The 19910-nt window shown below is 36.0% G+C and overlaps 1 protein-coding gene across 2 annotated transcripts in view; it reads left to right on the plus strand.

The window, feature by feature from the left end:
• Positions 1-19910, plus strand: part of LOC149555439 (zinc finger CCCH domain-containing protein 28-like) — a 93446-nt gene that overhangs the window by 15223 nt on the left and 58313 nt on the right. Inside the window, exon 5 of one of the 2 annotated variants that reach the window (XM_089829476.1) lies at positions 4136-4234. The exons of the other annotated variant lie outside the window; for it this stretch is intronic. Coding sequence (XP_089685602.1) covers positions 4136-4234 — 99 coding nt within the window. The remainder of the gene's footprint in view (positions 1-4135; positions 4235-19910) is intronic. 2 annotated transcript variants of the gene reach the window in all.

A 19910-nucleotide genomic window follows, 5' to 3' on the forward strand; every position in this document is an offset into this window, starting at 1 on the left:
AGTTGAAGGCGCATACAGATACAATGTAGAGGGCTGTCACATGATATGTAATGAATGTTTCATGTGCAACATCAATCTTAAATGCAACAATAAAAAGCTGCCCAGCATATTTAGGGTTATTATTTTCTAAAGTTTCCTGATAGGGAACAAAAATCTGGAAGGGATCGAAGAATGAGTGCAAACACATCATCTTTTAACAGCTCATAATTTGGGCAGAGCTATAAGGTTTCCACAATCCATTAGAATGCTACTCCGATTCTCGATTTGTTTATGTGGAAAGTTTTTCCATCAACATTTCAAACCACACTACATGATCCATTGCCAGGATGCAAGAGAGCCAAAGAGGAAAGTGAAAGATTGCAGACTTAACAACGACTAAAAATAAAGTCTTCTTGTTACCTGTGTCTTCCTCCTCTCCCCACTACTCCCTTCTCCCTTCTTTTAAGTGGTTGCTAAGTCTGCAATCTTTCACTTTTCTCTTTGACTCTCTTGCATCTTGATGATGGATCACATAGTGTGATTTGAAATGTCGATGGAAAAAGTTTCTACACATCGAGTCCAGAAACAGTATAGTAGTTTAGAATTTGCTAATTTCTTAATTACTAGGATGCCCATTGATTTCAACAATAAAGAGCAATTGGGAAATTCAAATACTAGCATTTCCTATCCAGTCAGCAATGCTATATTGCTTGAATATTATTTGTTCAAAACCTATTCACCGGACTGGTGGGAAACCTTTCTGGGTACAATTCATCTTGGAATAGCATTTGGATTTGATCTGACTGTGGAACTAGGCAGGGTTCATTTTTAGTAAAGTTGCACGGATACGGATACGGATACAAATACGGAAATTGTATTGGGTACAGATACGGCCATTAATTTAGACACCCAATATGGATACGGCTGGACACAACATTAATAAATAATACATATACATATATTTAACATAGTTTTTCTAAGTTATTGTAGAAGATTTTCATTACTTCAAAAGTAATATTGACACATAAATGCTACATAAATATTTCTAAGTTAATTTAATGCTTTACAATTTGTAAACACAGTAGAGTGCATTAGAAGATAACCCAAAAATGGGTTGCTGAAATAGAAAAAAACATTTTATTTGTCTTTCTCATCTAGTGGAGGCTTTTTTTAATACTATTTTTTATAAAAAAAATTGCTTTAATATATATATTTTTAACATTAAAGGGAAGATATACATCAAATCTTAAAAAAAAAAGCAAATCCCATAGTATTTGGTTCGGTTGGAAAATCAAGTTTATTAGGCAGACATGGGTACAATATTCGAGGTGTATCCGAGCAGTATTGGATATGTTTCGAAATTGGACATGGGGATACGCGTGCCCAAGGAGGGACAGAGGAGTTTCCGGCAACTCTGATTTTTAGTGCTCAGAAATCCATGGAGTCATCTAGGGTCAACAGAGCGTGGATAGATGTATTCCAGGGCAATAAAAAACATGTACAACCCTTAATGACAGTCCCTAAACCTGAAAAGGAGTCATACAATTAAAAAAAATAATTTTTTTTCTTGCAGCAACAGCAAATATGTATTTCCTATGTGATAATGCATTGCAGCATCAACAAACAGGCATTTCCTATTTCATGTTAGCAGCAATTGTAGGTACAAGACGCGGTCATAACAGAGATAAGATGCAGTAATAATGAGCATTGAGAAGTTTGAAATGTGACCATATCATGTTTAATTTGTTTGCTGTGACAACTAACACTAATCCTAAACCTACGCCTATATATATTGTGTAACATGATACAGTATGTATCTGAAAGAGGTAAAGAAGTAACAATTATATATATATATATATATATATATATATATATATATATATATATATATATATATATATATATATATAAAGCTTTTACCATAATGTAAATCTAATATTGATCATAATGTGTACTTATTCTGTTCTGTGTTTGTATCATTCTAATATAAATTTATCATACTGAATTTTGGCATAAGCTGATAAAAATTTCATGATAAATATTATTTATAAGCAGTATATAAATTAAATTAAAACAGTATATATTTATTGTTTTTATATGCTTTGTACAGACACTCCTGATATGTAGTACTCACACACCTAAGATGTGCCCAGCCCTCAAATTTTTTTTTCTGTATCAGCATACAGTAGCCATACCCAGTTCTGATTTGGCAACTTAGTTCAAAACTAGTGCTAATTACATCTATTTTGCTTGACCATTTCCAGTCATTAATGCCTTTTTTAGTTTCCTTAAGCCAACCCAAGGTAAGCACTTGAGAGTCATTTTTAACTTCTGAAAACAAGCATCCCAACGATTAGCCAATATGATGCCTTCAAGAAGTTATTGTTTAGCATTATCCATAAGTCTGTTACTGCTGCTTCTGGCTTCTCGTGTGAGATGTTTTAGCATCATCATTTCAGAATCACATTGTGATCCATTTTTCAGTCCTGGTCTGCTACTAACCATTTTTCATATCCTTCATCTGTTTAATATATTGATGATGGATCACAAAGTTTGTTTTGAAGTGTTAATGCTGAAAATCCCACAATCAAATCATGAAATAGTGGTGACAACTTTTAAGAAGTGTCCACGCCTTACCTTCTTTACATTTGTCGCACCATCAAAGTTCATTTTAAGGAAGCTTACTTGAGGAGGGTTCAAATTGTTTCTTGTACACCGATTTATTTTATTGATTGTCCCATTAATTTTGGAGAGGGGAGGATAAAATGAGAAATGTTGATGCTTAGTAATTGAACATATAATAATAAAATAACAAAAAGTTCTGTGGTACTGAAATATTTAACAGGCAGTGATTGGCACTCGTCAGTTATTTTATGTAAATTGTTATCCTTCAAAGGTTACTGCTTGCTGAACCGGGGTAGGAGTTGAGATGGCTGAAAATTTATTGAGAAGGAAGATTGATTTCTGTAACCAGTCAAAAAGTTACATTCAAGGGACCAGCAATGGTGTCAGAAATATGGATTAAATGATTACTCTACAAATAGTAGTACTTGCATAACAGAGCTATAATTACATAGCCAATTAATAAAGTATAGGAGCATATAATCAACAGTGATTCTATTGCATAGCTAGTGTTCAATGAAATGCTTTCGATGAGTACAGGAGGAGGCCCTGTTACGTTAATAATCCTATCCTAATATTTGATATAGGATTTGTGAGAGTGATTAGCATCGTTAATAACACTTCTGGAAGCTTGACCATTCATAACTATAATTTCAATTACACCACTTAAATTGATTTTAATTAACAAACACTGAAGTTGGCTACAAATATGCAATATATTAATTAGAAATAACAGGATAATGGTCTTAGTACCGTGTGCAGTCCGCATAGTCATTTTTCCTTGTTCCTAGTTTTCACCTGTAGTTTGGAAGCAACTCCGATCTACATATATTTATAGTAAGATATCTTGACTGCTGCCTAACCAGATCCACTAGGTACCCTGAATTGTACACAAACTGATGTTTAGCAAAGAGATTCATGCTAACTATACAATCAGTGTAGAAGTCTTGGTTTTGCTAGTACAATATGGAATCCCTATAAAATGATGGCAGTATAATTCCATTATGCTTACTTTGTGTTGGTCTCCTTCAGAATCACCTTTTCAGATTCTGTACACTATTTCTGCATTGTTTGTTAAATTCGTTGAGATTGTGTTGAATAATCGACAAGGTTCTTTTACCATTCTAGATTTCTATATTTGCTTGAGTGAGCTTCCCTTTTCTTCAATCTTTCTAACTTCACATAAAAATGGAACTCTCATTCATAGTTCTTGGAGGATGTCCACTTGGTTTTCTTTGTTTAAAATTTTACTCACTTATAAAGAAATGTCTTTCTGGAATCTCTTCGATGTCATATAGATATACTGGTAAACCATTGCATTCTTTAGATATGAATAATTTGCAAGTATTTATAAGAAGGGCAAACACCCTTTCTGTCCTTCATACTGCTTCAAACAAATTTGCACTGAGACAAATTTTTGGGATAAGAGATCTGTTCCTATATCATGCCAAATAAATAATTAATTATGCTTTCATTCAACTATCTGCCATGTATGCTTTTGTTTGAGATCTAAGCAAATTATCTCATCTGTCAGGTCTGTCGGGATTATTTACGGGGACGGTGTTCAAGGGAAGCAGATGAGTGCCGCTATGCTCATCATGCTCCAACTGATGGCCAAGGAGAACATGTAACTGTGTGTTTTATTAACCCCATACCCAGTAACATTACTGTGAATATTGTAGTAGTGCTTTTTTTGTTTTATTGTACTGCTTTGACTGACTGCAATCGATTGTATGATTGCTAGGATATTGGAAGCATTTTGCTCTAAAATGTTCATAACAAGCATTATGTTGTAATGGGCATTTTACATTTTAGGAGCTATAAGAATGTTGATCTAGAATTGATTTGTACTTATGAAATGTTTTACATCTGTGGTAGTCTATTAAATAACAAGATACAATTACAAAGAGGTCTATCTCCTTCTATAGAAATTGAATGACAAAATCATGCAAAAGGATAAACATGACATGATCCAGAGAGACATGATGGTGCGCACAGGGAGTGGGGAGGAGTTAGGATTTTGATGGAGGAAGGAGAGACAGAAGATGATGGTGATCAAGACTCAGATGGGGGAGATTCAGTTGCTGCGGGAGGGGCCATTTATGGTTTCAGGGTTTATCTCCTCTGAGCTGCTTCTGCTTTGTCCAAATCTGCTATGTTTTAGACAAGACTTGTTATTGCTAGCAAGTTGGGTGCTTTTTTTCTTTGGTGTTTGCTAGAACGGAAGCAGGTCTATTTTTCTTCTCTCTGTTTGCTGGCTTAGCTGTTCTGAAGGCCCTTCTGACTTGTCTTTGTGCGGGTTTTTGTTGTGCATTCCATGGATGCCTGTTTCCAGGGATTTTATTGATAATGCCTCAGTCCATTTCCTGCCCTTCATGCTCTTGAAGTGTGGGTTTCTTGCGATGGCTCTTGGGCTTTTTGGCCAGTTAGTTCCCACCTTTGTCTGTTTGGGCTTCCATTTTGAGCCTATGTTTTCGGGGTTTTCAGTGTTGGGATCCATCTTCTAGAGCATATACTCGTTTGAAGGTTCCAACTTTCCAAGTCGGATGACAATGGTCTTTCCTAATCTTACCATTGTTTACGGGGTCTCTCTCTGCCAATGTTGGGGCATTCTTATGTTGGTAGATTCTTTCTTCTGTTTAGATCCTGCTAGGGCAGTTGATTGCAGTTGGAGGGAAGAATGCTGCCCTTTATTTGTGCCCTATTTTCTATTATTGTAGTTGCCTTTTTTTGGGTCTCCTGTTTGAGGGCTCTGATCATTTTTGAGGGTTTGTGTAAACTTGCTGAAATGGGCAAGTGTTCCTTGGAGAATGATATTAAGGTGGAGTTTCTGAGATCCATGTCCTGTTGCTGGTTTGGAGCTGAGGCTGTGGTGTTTCCTCCCTCTAGCTCTCAGCTTTCTTTGGTGACTCATGCGGTCTATGGCAAGGAGATTTTCATTTCTCTAGATATGTCTGTTAGGGATATCTCTTGGTTTTTGTTTGAATGGAAGAGTTGCTATAGGAGGGTTTTTTACGATTTCCCTAAGATGATGCTGGCCTCAGTTTTTTTGGGCCTATTTTTGATGGTTTTGATGTGAAGTCTTTTATCATGGGAGGGTATAGAGGTGTGATTTAAGGGTGTCAATTTTTAAAATGAGCTTGTGCTACTCTTTGCCTTGCCTTTCTTCTTGATACACTTGCAAAGGTGGAGTCTTCTCATATTAAGATGGAAAAGTTTCTTGTGGAAGAGACAGGTTTGGTACTTCTCACTGTTGGGTTCCTTATTTGCTGACCCTTTTGAGAAATTTGAGAAGGGGACATCTTCTATTGAGGTGGAGATTGGCTTTGCAAGAGAGGACGGGAGGAGCTATAAGGGGTCTTATGTTGGCTTTTTCTCGAATGTTATGGGAACCTTTTCAAAACCCATTGTGATGGTTACGGGAGCCTATCAGAATCCTTTGATCTGATTGTTTGGGGGCTTCAGCCTTTTTTTTGTTACTACTTGGATTCTCATGTATAGTTTCTTTTCATCCGTTGCAGTATGGCTGTTGCTGGGCTGCTATTTCTATGTGTTATATCTTTTGCAGTATTTTGTTAGTGGTTTTTGATCCCAACAAAACTCGTTTGTTCTGGGGTTCAAGTCCCATCAAAACCTGTTTTCCCTTGGATGAAATCATGACTCACTTAACACTAAAATAGCGAACTGAACAGACGGGCAAAAAACACTTACCTCTAAGGTGACTTTGTCAATACTATAACTCATCCTGTAATAATTTAATATTATTTAGAACTCCCTATTAAGGTTTACTTAATAATAATAAAAAAGGTTTACTTAATTGAAAACAAAATATATTAAACCTAGACCATGAAATTTGTCATTCTTCATAAGCTTTCCTTAAAAAACAAACCATACACTAGGGAGAACTCATCAAGTTGCCTTGAACCTTTGTAAAGGTGCAGCACCCAAGTTGAGTTCCCAAGCTCTTGGATTACCACTCCCAAACACACTGACCACATAGTTCTTGAACCACAATCCATGTTGAGGTATGCTTATTGAGCTCCTTTAAGTCTTCTTATAACCCACGTGCGAAGTGAATGGCTGTCCAACCTTCTAATTCTACTCCATCTTTCCTCATATCAAGTAAAAGGATATTGAATGCAATTACTAGAGTCATTGCTGTTGCTACCCTTATTAGAAACATAGGGACTTCTGGGATGTATGTGTAGGCATTGCAAATATTCTTTTAATAAATTCCCTTTAATTTCATTCTTCTTCTTCCTAATAATATATTTTACTTTTCCACTTCCACTTTATACACTTACTTATAAATTAAATAATATCTTATTAGTTAATTTATAATGAGCTGATTATCCACTCATAACTTCTATTTTCGTCCTCTTTAATCTTCATTAGGAAACTTAAAATTTCTCTGTCCACCACTTCAATCAACTCTTTCTTCCATCAAGTCAACTTTGCTTCCATTTAGAAGCTTCTTCCTTCAATTCAGTGTGCAAATAGAAAGTTGATATTCAGAAATATCCTTTAAATAGTTGAATAATTCAATATCAGCATCCAAAGTCTTTGAATTGGAAAATTTCTATCTGTAACCTGAGTTAACTGTTTTTGTAGTTAACTAAGGTTATCAGACTTATCCTCATGTCTCAAGTCTATAAATACAGTCATCTTCCTCATCATTTTGAAGAATCAGTCAAACGTCAAGCAAGCCCATTAGATCAAATTATTCACCCATTACATTATTAGAGTCATGTTATTTAAGGATTCCATCCACATTCTTCGTGACAAAAAGGTGAAGAAAACTTGCAATAATCACATTCTCATTGCAAATCTGAAAATATTACCAAAGATTAAACTAAATCTGAAATTAGCTTGGGATTGCACCATTTAACATATGTACCAAAATCAATTGTACCAAATAGACACTAGATGTATGCAAGGAAACCCTTTTGGGGAAGAGCTCTACTTGAGAGCAAGGGCAAGTATATTATTCAGAGTTGCCGGAAACTCCTCTGTCCCTACTTGGGCGCACATATCCCCGTATCCAATTTGGAAATGTATCCAATATTGCTCGGGTACACATCGAATATTGTACCCATGTCTGCCTAATAAACTTGATTTTCCAACCGTACCAAATACTATGGGATTTGTTTTTTTTTTAAAGATTTGATTTAGATCTTCCCTTTAATGTTAAAAAAAATATATATCAAAACAATTTAAAAAAAAAAATTAGTATTAGAAAAACCTCCACTGGATGAGAAAGACAAATAAAATGTTTTTTCTATTTTAGTAGCCCGTTTTTGGGTTATCTTCTAATGCAACTCTATTGTGTTTACAAATTGTAAAGCGTTAAATTAACTTATAAATATTTATGTAGCATTTATGTGTCAATATTACTTTTGAAGTAATGAAAATCTCCTACGATAACTTAGAAAACTATGTTAAATATATGTATATGTATTATTTATTAATGTTGTGTCCAGCTGTATCCATATTGGGTGTCTAAGTAAATGGCCGTATCCGTACCCAATACCGTTTCCATATTTGTATCCGTATCCATATCTGTGCAAGTTTGATATTATTAATCTTCAAAAGAGAGATTACAACAATAATGCACCTCAGATCTCCAACCAGGAAACTACGATGAAATAGCTATGCGTTGGCCCCAATTTATAGCCAAGTGGCACATTAAAAAACCACTGCTGTAAATGACATGCAAAAAATCCATTCATTGGAGAATGAATAACCAATAGACATAGTATGATAATAAAACTCTTCAAGTGACTCCTCCTTGGCTGCCAGACTCAAAACCATTTAAACTTTAGACATTCTGAGTCCTCCATAACTATCAATGATTGTTCAAACCTCCAACTGGACACCTTTTCTATTCCCAAACATCTCAATATGGATGCGGAAAGAGTGTATTTTGTCCATTTTAATTTAGCTCTATCACCTCTCAAAAGTGCAATTACAATTAGCCATTTTCTCACATGCCCAAGTGAACATTTTCCAAGGAACATGGAGAAATGTGAATAGCTTACGAATTCAGGGTTTATGTCATCTTATTCTAACATTCTCGCACTTGGCATTATACGTCACAAGTACATTTAAGGGATTGATATTGTCATCTCTATCAATACATTAGCATTCTCAACTATCTCTCATGCAAAGTGGTATTCAACATCAACATGCTTATTACATGCATAATGCATGGGATGTTTGGCAAAATAGATAACACTTTGACTCTTACATTTGATCCTTATAGTTTTGTAATCAAAACCAATGCCAATACCAGGTCTCCGTAACCACACTGCCTCCTTAGAGGCATGAGTAGTAGCCATATACTTTTCTTAATTGGCAGACAAACCACATATAGGTTGCCTCTTACTCAACAAATCCTAAAATGCTCAATACTATCCATATACTCATACCATCCAAGTATCTTTCTCAATATGCATGAACAAATCGTAAAATGTCCTATGATAACCACATCATTAGTACCATGATAGACCAAACAATAATCAGAAGTAGCTCACAAATATCTAAACACTTGCTTAGCAAAGTCTAGTGCTTTTTACTAGGTTTGGACTTAAACTTTCTCAAACTGCATTCTGCTTGGGCTTATTCTCATCTAGTGCGAACCATTGCATACATAAAACTCCCAACGCTGCTAGCATAAGGAACCCGTAGACATATCCTCATAATCATTATTGAAATAGACACATGTTTAAACTCAAGTGGAAATAGAATACTAACTAGCTTATAGTCATGTATATTAATCCTCTAGAATATATTATCAATTATGAACATACCTACTCTGGCATAACCAAAGCTTTCTCTAAACCCAATTTTTTCCACTCTCCATCTCAAGAATATATTTGGCAGCCACCAAATCCCTAATATCAAATATACTAGAAAGCTGAGCCTTGAGTTCTCTAATCATTATCTAGTTCTTAGCAATAAACAACACACCATCAACATACAAGACACTGATTAGTTTCCGGTTATCAATAATTTTAATATAAACAAACAATTCTCATCACTCATCATGTAACTCAAGTCATAATATCAAACTTCTAATATAATCTTTTAATATAAAATACTGTTGTGAGTGCTGACTGTGTGAGCTATCATAAGGGTCTTAGATAAGTACTGATTGTAATTAAAGTTTTATAAGTGGCCCTTTGTGGAACCATTAAAGCTCGGGAAGACACTTTTAGGCATTGCATTCGTGCCATTCCACTTTGTGCTTCTCTACACTTCAAACCCTCGCATTACCATTTCTTAGCCAAACACTTTCTATCTCAACCAAAACCACTTCACCTTAGTTGAACACAAAAAATATCACTAGAAGACATAATGAATGTCCAGACTTTAAGGTAGGGTAGATGAGTGACGACATAAGTATCACACAACTTGACTTTCTCGATCAACTCGACACAGATGTGAAACCTGAAAATAGACTTTAGGATAGGAAAACCGACAATACTCTATCCTCTATTTAATCTCTACTCCTTAAACAAAGATAAATTGAAGAAGTCGCAAGCATTTTAAGCTTTAAAGAAAACATATGCATTTCAAGCTTCGTGTCTCCCAAATGTGATGAAGGCCTTTAATTCCAACCGCAGAAACTTGAACTGCTGACCTTGACAAACACTCCTTCCAAACGAGCCTTTAGCCTTGTTGTCAGAAGCTAAATTTTTGCCTACTAGTTGTGAAGAGAATAGAATTGGGTACAATTTTGTGCTACAGGATCGAGAATTTTTGCAACCTCCCTCTTCTTGAATTGAAGAACCTTGCGAAACCTCCCATGTTGCTTCATGGCATTATAAAGCTAGCATTAATCCACATGTTGTCCCTTAATCAAAGGTTGTGGCAGCAGTTCTCCCGCCTAGCCCCTCTCCATTATAAAATGTGCATAGTCCAGATGAAAGGTACCTGCATTGCAAGTGGATGTCACTGGCCCAAGTGGTACAAAGCCTGCATCTTTGTTAGAAATGCAATCTTCTACATGTCCAGTGCAATTGGAGATTTCCATGATTCCAAAGGGACATTCTTGCAAATTCTATATGTCTCTGTCTCCTTCTGAATTTTCTCTATAAATGCTAGTGGATCTCCAAATTCCTCGCTTGGGTGGAACACAGGCGCTTGCGGCAAGTTCAAATCGACCCCTTCTCCTACCTTGTCTTTGCCTTTGCTCATTCTTCCACTCCCACTCGACAACTTGATTGAGATAGAATCAACAACAATCATAGCTAAACAATTTTTTTTTGTTTCTTTATTGCTGCTATGATAAACAACAATAAACAAAAGTAGAATATAATAGACACAAAAGGTACAACTTCTTATTCTTGGAAAACTCTTCAACTTGAAGGGAAAAACCTAGCTACACTAAAAAGGCATCTCTTTTATTGATAATTCAAGTATAATGCTTTCAACTTGATGCCTTACACTGCACACAAAGTAATCACACACACACACACACACAGAATTGAGAGACTCTTCATATCACAACCGAAGGTCTCTTCAATTTTCAAAAACAAGTCTCTTCATCTTTTCAAACACATGACTCTTCACACCTTGCATGCTTCTTCGTATAATAAAATGCCAAATATTTAGAGTGAGACACCTAGCACACATTGTGCTCTTTTAATATGATGAAAATATAATCATAAATATCTTCTCTAGCTGTTGACACAATACAGAGGTATTGTCCCAATTTCAATATGCAACAAAATCAGATATAAAGATCTTTATCGCAGCTACAATCTTCAACAACCAAGATAATAGGCGACAAATAAATGAGAGAGAGAGAGAGAGAGAGAGAGAGAGAGAGCACACACCACAATAGAGAAATGATGACCAAGGACAAAAACGAGAAGGAGAGGGTAAGAACAAGCAGCTCCAACCATCATCCCAATTGACTTTGGAGGGCTTATTGTTGATTTCAAAAGCCTCCTTAAGTTTCATTTAGAAGATATGATGCTTAGTGGACGAGGAATGCTTGGACAGGGTAGGTTTAGGAACACAAATGTGCTTGATATTTGCTGCATGCTCTTCGTTTCTAATGTTAAATGAGTGCCTAGTTTCACCTATATAGGGGGTGCCACAAGAGCGCAAAACCTTATAGACTCCAGAGTATTGAAGAGGGGGAATGCAATTTTCCAAGGTGGTTAAGGGCTTGAAGGCAACCCAAACACCTTTTTGACTAGAATTTTTGAGATCTTGTGGGAGAGCCCCACTATATAAGGAAGGGAGATAACCAGGGAAGTCTTGTGGAGAGAGGGGAAGAGATTGGAAATGGAGAGAGAGAAGGATCTGGCTTGGCAGAAAGCCATCGAGATTCGTTTGTTAGAATAGCCATTTGTAGGTTGGTAATAAATCATTAGTATATCAATTGTTAAAAGTTGTAAGGGAGTTGGGTCGTTAGTTGTAGCTAAGGGATGTATTCGTTGGTTTGCTTAACCAACCAAAACAGTTGATAAGGACTGATGGAAGTAATTTAAATGCAGATTTTGTATGGACTATTTTGGAATTAATAAAAGAAATCATTTCCTTCGCATTGCATAGTATTATGTTAATGTCTTTTGTATGTTGTAGTTGGTTTATATTGTGAGTGTAGTAAATGAATGTATTGGGTAGAACATTAGCCTAAATCAATCTACATTTTTGACCTCATTGCCTATTTTCAAATCTAAAGGTCTTGAGATCATAACTTTATGAGAATGACGACAATGGAGTGATGGGTCACCCTTTTCTACAAGTACTAGTCATAGACAGTGACGTGGAGGACAAAGTAACAAGGTAGGATCAAGTAACACACAATTTGGTGCAGGCGTAGGAAGTTTTAGTCAATCAATACGTGCGAAAAGAAACCCAAGAGAGCAGTTCGTGAGAGCACATTATGCGACAAACTTTTAGTCTCATCAATAGTGTATGATCTCCTTGGATAGATAACTCACCTACTGGCAAGGAACCTAGTATTGTTGGAGGAACAATGGGCCGAAGTACAACGTGGACAGTGGAGGCAACAATTTCTCGAAAGAAACCAACATGAAACACAAGAGAGAGACACTTCACGATGAAAAACACCTAGCCTTCTCGAAATAATTAATGCCCTTTATCCCAAATAAAGACCCAAGGAGATTAGCAAGAGAGGAAACTGAGGGACAAGCTGCAGTACAATGGGCCTTACATATTAGAGAGCAAGAGGAAAGGTGTTGCCATCTAAAAGGACATGTTGGTCAATCAAAGGAACTGACCCCTCGTGAATTAGAGGTAGACAACTTGATTGAAACTACCATAAGAAGAATAACAAACTTGGTGATCTCCAAAGAACCAAAAATGAGGGTTGAGTGGATAGACACGAAAAAACTAGCACAAAGAGAATACTGTTCAAGCCAGAAAGGAAGCTCCAATTGGACAGAAGAGGAGGCACAAGTGAAAGGAGGAGAAGTACCCTTGCCTGCAGTAAACATACAAGGAAGTAGTCAACGAACTAGAATGACCAAAATAACAGAGAAACAAAAACTACTGAGATTCATAGGTGATGGGTCAGACGATCCAGCTCGTTACTGCAAAATATTTATAACCATATGGCAAACAAATGGAGAGAATGACCGAGTGATTAAAAGCATTTCCTGCCACTTTAAGGGGGATTGCCATTGACTGGTATGCAGAGTTAGAGGTTGGCAAGAAAGCATCATGGAAGGATCTCCAAACGACCATTGAAGAAGAATTCAAATTAGTAAGGGATGATGATGAAATAGTCACAAAAATATATAACACTAGACAGGGAAAGAATGAATCAGCACAAGCCCATAGTCGGAGACTAAGGGAACTAATAGGCAAATTGGAGAACAAAGAAGCTGATGGATTGAAAAAATGACGGTGTCTTGAAAGGGCTAACTCCATCCCTATGTCAGAAGATGAAGGTGGTACCACCATCCTCCTACACAGATGCCTGCACATACACCATGAACATTGAAAGCGAAAAGAAGACTTTAAAAGGAAGAAAGCATGGAAGCGACAATGACAGTACAAAAGGAGGGAGTGGAGAAGAATCCGAGACAATATGAGCGTTGAGAAGGGATATGATGTGAATAATGAGAGAGATGGCCGCCGGGAAAGAAGGCACAAAAGAAGTTTAAAAATCAGGTTTCCGGACAGTGATAAAATGATAATACTTTTAGTCTTTTCTTTTCTAAGAATATGAATATATCTATATCTGAAAATATTATATTGAGTATCCAACCACAATATGGTTGAGTGTTTGGTATTAGATCAAACTTGTTTTACTTTCAATGAAACCAATGTATTAAAGAGTAAATATTATTATTATGCTCGAGCCCAACAATTATCACTTGAAGACTGTGTCAATAATATGTTCGGTGATTTGATTGGAAGACTCAAGTAACGTTTAATAGGTGAGTTGGGAGTCACGCACGATAGGCGTGACCCGATCAGGAGTCATGTCGTATCGTGGTGTGGCTCCTAGTTAGATCCGATAATAGAATGGTCAACGGTATCGTGGCGTGGCTCCTAGTTAGATCCGATAACAGAATAGTCAATGTTTAATATGTCTCTACGAGATTAGAATAGTCGTCCTCATTATTTTTTGCACAAATTTCTATTTCGATTTCTATTTATATATTTATATATATAAGTAATTAAATAAACAAAAATATGATCTATAATTTAATGTGCAAATATATATAAATAAATAATAAATATTTATTTATCCGACTAAGCTATACAATAACACTCCCTCTTAGATTAGAAGGTTAAGCACAAAAATAATTATTACATCATTTGAAATAATTTGGAAATGGCACAAGGAGGAAATCTTTGATCAGAAGACTTCCATTATATGATATCGTATAATTATTGGCCTATTAGAATATCAACACATGATATTCACCAATTACTTTGAGAAGTGGCCTATCAAAACATCAATAAATGGTATTCACCAAGTACTCAATAAGGTAATGGCCTATTAGGATATCAAGGCATGATATTCACCAAATACTGATCATATATCTATACAAACAACTCATAGACTGTCAATTGAATGACATCTAACACTTAGTTGTTGGCTTACAAGATATGGCCTTTCATGATCTATTTCAACACTTACATAAAATGTATATCATGATCTAAGATATTGTAAATTTGTCACCTTCCAATAACTTCTGCAAGTACAAGTGTTGATCATTTGAAAGTCGTCACTTTCGTATGATGTACACAGGTTTCATAAATTCATAATATTTATACTATAATATGTACAATAATCAATAATTCTGAGACATTTTCTTAGAAATTACAATTATACCAAGTTCTTTACGAAAGTGTTGCACCTTTGTTTTAGCAAGTGGTTTGGTAAGAATGTCGGCGATCTGATTCTTTGTACTAATATATTCAACTCGATCACATTCTTCTCAACCATGTCTCGTATGTAGTGATATGGTATCTCAATGTGTTTGATGCAACTTTGGTTATCACAATAGATAGTTGTGGGTATGAGTGCCTTCCAAACAATCCAACTAGAAGCTTCCTCAACCATACGGCTTGTCGAGTTCCCATGGATGCTGCTATATATTCTACTTCAGTGGAGCTACCGATGACTGTTTTCTACTGAACCATGATATCATTTATGATCCCAAGGTAAAATAACATCATGATGTTCTCTTCCAATCTAAAGAATTTCTTGCCCGATCAGAGTCTGTATAACCTCTTAGACATACATTAGCATTTGTGTATCTTAAGCTATATTCAATTGTTCCATGAAGATATCTGAGAATGTGTTTAGCTATTACTAAATGAACTTAATTGGGTTCACACATGAATTGACTTAGTGCATTTACTGCATAATAGATGTCATGTCTTGTATTCACTAAATACATTAAGGACCCAATAAATTGTCCGTAGAGAGTAGGATCAACATTTATAGAATCTTTAGTTGTTTCTTTAGATTTTTTTCCATAGGAGTCTTCATAGGTTTTCTTTCCATCATTCCAAAATCGTTTTAGTATATCTAGTGTATTCTTCCCTTGATTTAGAGTGATCTCATTAGCATATTGCCATACTTCTAGTCCCAAAAGGTAGTGTAGTAATCTTAGATCCTTCATATCAAATTCGGATGCTTGGTCTTGTTTACACTTGACAATTAGGTGATCTTCTCTTGTAATCAATAGGTCATTAACATATAGTACCGAAATCAACATGTCCCCTTGTATTTTGAAATATAGGTTAAGGTCTGCGTCGGTTTTAGAGAAACCAAGTTTGCTTAAGTGATGATCTATTCGCTCCTACCAAGCTTGGGGAGCTTGTTTTAGACCATACAAAGCCTTCTTTAATTTGCACACGTGATTGCTTGTTATGTACCACAAATCCTTCAAGTTGTTCAAAGTAAACTTCTTCTATTACTCCATTCAGAAAGGTGGTCTTAACATCCTTTTGATGTATCTTCCATCTTTTGGATGCAACAATGGCTATTACAGTTCTAGGAAAGGTATATCTGGCAATTGGAGAAAAAGTTTCTTCACAGTTAATTCCTTCTTTTTGAGAGAAACCCCTTGCAACGAATCTAGCTTTGTCTTTGTCAATACTTCCGTTTGAGGCATGCTTGATTTTAAATAATCATTTGGAAGATACGACAGATTTATTTTTGGGTCTAGGAACAATATCCCAAACATCTTTCTTAAGGATGGAGTTATATTCCTCTATCATGGCATCTTTGCACGTTTATTGTTTCATAACTTCTTCTACATTTGAAGGTTTAGAACTTGAGAGTTCACTCATGAGTGCAATATAGCTAGAAAATATATTTGGTCATTTTCTTTCTCTAATAGACCCAGAAGGAATTGTACTGTTTTCTTCGATTAACTTTCTAGCCCATAGAGGTCTCTTCTTACTGTCTTTAGATATATTTGTTGAATCCACAGGCTCTTAGGAGTTATTTTCTTCTATTTGATTTTCCCTTTGCATCTCAGGAGTTGAATGTCCTTGTAGTTCTTAATGACTCATTTTCAACTTTGGATCTTTTACATGTAGTTTCTTCATCAATATTACTATCTCAGATTAATTAATGTGTTTTTGATTGGGGATGTATATATGGTATTCTTTAGATGTTTTATTGGATCCTACTAGGATTCCTCTTTTCCAGAAGGTTCTAGTTTAGTCCTTTTCTCTTTAGGAATATGTATATAAACAAGGCATCCAAATATTCTCAGGTGACTAAGATTTGGTTTCTTTTCGGAAAAAGGCTATTTTAGGGGTTATATGATGAAGATGGTGTTGTTAATCTCAAATGTCTCTTCAAGCTCTTCAAAAGCTTTGAACATTTATGTACTATGTCTAGCTTTGTGATGATAGGAAGTAGATGATCCTTAACATCGTGCACAATTAATTTTATGGCTCTAATGTTATCATTTTCCCATTTATCCAATTCATCACTTCCTTTAAGTGGGTGGTAAGACTTTACAATGAATTGTTTTAGACCGTTCTCTTTCAAGGTTAACCTCATTCGCAATTTCCATCCTGCAAAATTTGAGTCACCTTCGAGTCTGTCCTCTAGTCTCATACCGCTTACTAGTTTGATAGATACATAATTTTAAGTATATTTGAGTGCACTAGACAGGTAAGTCGAATTAGGATTGTCTCTCAGACCTGCTTTGATACCATGTCAGAATCAAACTTCCTGACAGTGATAATACTTCTGGTCTTTTCTTTTCTAAGAATATGAATATATATATATATTTCAAAATGTTATATTCAATATCCAACCACAATATGGTTGAGTGTTCAGTATTAGATTAGACTTGTTTTACTTTCAATGAAACCAAGGTATTAAAGAGTAAATATTACTATTATGCTCAAGCCCTGCAATTATCACTTGAAGACTATGTCAATTATATGTTCGATGATTCGATTGGAAGACTCAAGCAATGTTTAATAGGTGACTTGGGAGTCACGTGCGATAGGCGTGACCCAATCAGGAGGCACGTCCTATCTTGACGTGGCTCCTAGTCGTGTACAAAGCAAATTCAATTAGACCTGATAATAGAGTTAATAAAATAAACAAAAATATGTACTATATTATAATGTGCAAATATATATAAATAAATAATAAATATTTATTTATTTGACTAAGCTATACAATAACAAGAAGGAAATGAAATTTGGTGTATTGATTGCTAGACAAAGGGCCACACAAAAGCTAACTGCCCAAAGAAGGTATTTTGCGATATATGCTACGTACTAGGACATTTCATTAAGGAATGCCCCTATAACTTGAAGGCAAGAAGCGCGCGGGTACTCTTCACCCAATGTGACCAAGCCACACTCCCCTCCACATCACCAAGAAATACAAACATAGAGGCATCGCAAAGAGGTTATCGAAACAATTGGCGAGGAAGTAATAATAACAACAATACCAATACACTGAGGAGCAACATCTAGTCTCAAGGATGCCCCACGATTCAATGGCAGAGATGTGACAAATGGGGTCAATTTGCATGCGATTGCCAAAGTGGAGGACAGAGTGGAGGGATGTTGTGCCAATGATGTGGACCTGACAAACATGAAGATGTAGATTGCCCTAGATAGAAAAGCGTAAACATGATTGAGATCTTAGAACCAAGGAGGGCAGTCTTAGCCATCACCAGGATACAAGCCAGGAAACACATATTCGGATGCGAGTACGAAGAAAGAGAAACTAAAGGAGGCAAGGAAGGATATCTAGGAAGCATCACAAAAGAAGGGCATGCTAGTATGACAAATCCACTCTTAGTAAAATCAACATCAAAAGCCAACATTATCCAACAAATGTTACAAGACACCGTACCAATAAGAGTAGCAGATTTATTAGAAACCTTACAATAACTCAATGTTGCTATTACAAAAGTAGTAAGTAATAGGGAGGAGGATAAACCCAATAGAGGAGAAAAGAAGGAAACAGGGGGAGAAAAAGACATGCATACTCTATTCACAATAGGAGTAGGGAGGACACCTTCCATTGTAGAAATGGAAATAATGGGCTGCAGATTGCAAACACTATCGTAGACTAAGTTTCTAGTACAAATGTCCTTCCTGAAGAGACTTGGAAAGCCTTCGGAAAACTAACCCTCTAGCCACCCACATCCCAAATTGTAAGGGCCTATCAATAGGAGTCAAGCCCATTAGAACATTGATGGGACAAAAAGTGGCGATCGGTACGCAAATTTTTTTGCTAGACTTCGTAGTCATTGCTTTAGAAAAGAAAGAGTATGGTGCACTTTTGGGGAAAGGTTGGCTTATTACCGCTAAGGCTAATCATAACTGGAAAAAGAATACTCTTTCCATCGAAGCAGAAGGACGAACATATGTAATTGACCTCGAGAACCAAATAGTGAGTGAAGAATTAACCGCAACTTTCGAAATAGAGGGTGAAGAATGAGATTGTTCAGAAGACAAAACTAGCTCTCTCAACAGGCTATTTCATTGGCAAATGGGAGATTATGAGGTCTTCCAGCTAGAATGCAACATGTTGCAAATCCATGAAACAAAAACTGAAGAAGCATATCTTGGACATTATAGGGGATACAAAGAAGGTACGGCAAAAATAAATGACACTCCAACACACCATTTGAGGAGGACAAGGAAGTGAAATACGAAGAATCTAATTTGAAAAGAATGAACCTAAGGGAAGAAGACAATCCCAAGGTACTCCTTGTAGGTGATGACTGAGACCCCGTGTTAAAAGAAACAACATTTAAATTTTATCTGGAATATAAGGATACGTTCGCGTTGATGTATAAAGATCTAAAAGGAGTACCACCCAAGTTATGTGTCCATCAACTCCCCCTCATACTAGGAGCCATGCCCATATGCAAAAGACCATGCTGATGAATTAAAACTACAAAGAAAAGGTATAGGAGGAGATTGCCAAGATGTTGGATGCTTGTGTCATCTTTAAGGTATAAACTAGTGAACGGCCATCACCTATAGTTATATCCTGGAAAAAGGAAGAGAATCAGATTTAGATTTGTGTAGATTTTAGATGTTTGAATGTTGTAACTATGAGATATCCCTTTCCAATCTCGTTTACAGATATCATCCTTGAAGAAGTAATCGGCCATGAAATGTATTCCTTAATGGGTTTTTCTTCTTTTGTTTTATTTTTCTTTTCTTCTTTTTGAATTCTCTTGGAGGTCATGTCAGCCTTGTTCTCTGTGTCATATTCTCTCCCTCCCTCTCACCTCCTTTTATTTCCCTGTTTTGGGTTTGCAATCTGTATTCTATCTTCTCCTTGATTCTCTTGTATCTTGATAATG

Source organism: Cupressus sempervirens, chromosome 5 (genome assembly GCF_028749045.1).
Source record: "Cupressus sempervirens isolate cs-2001-9-10 chromosome 5, ASM2874904v1, whole genome shotgun sequence".
Classification (NCBI taxonomy): Eukaryota; Viridiplantae; Streptophyta; class Pinopsida; order Cupressales; family Cupressaceae; genus Cupressus; species Cupressus sempervirens.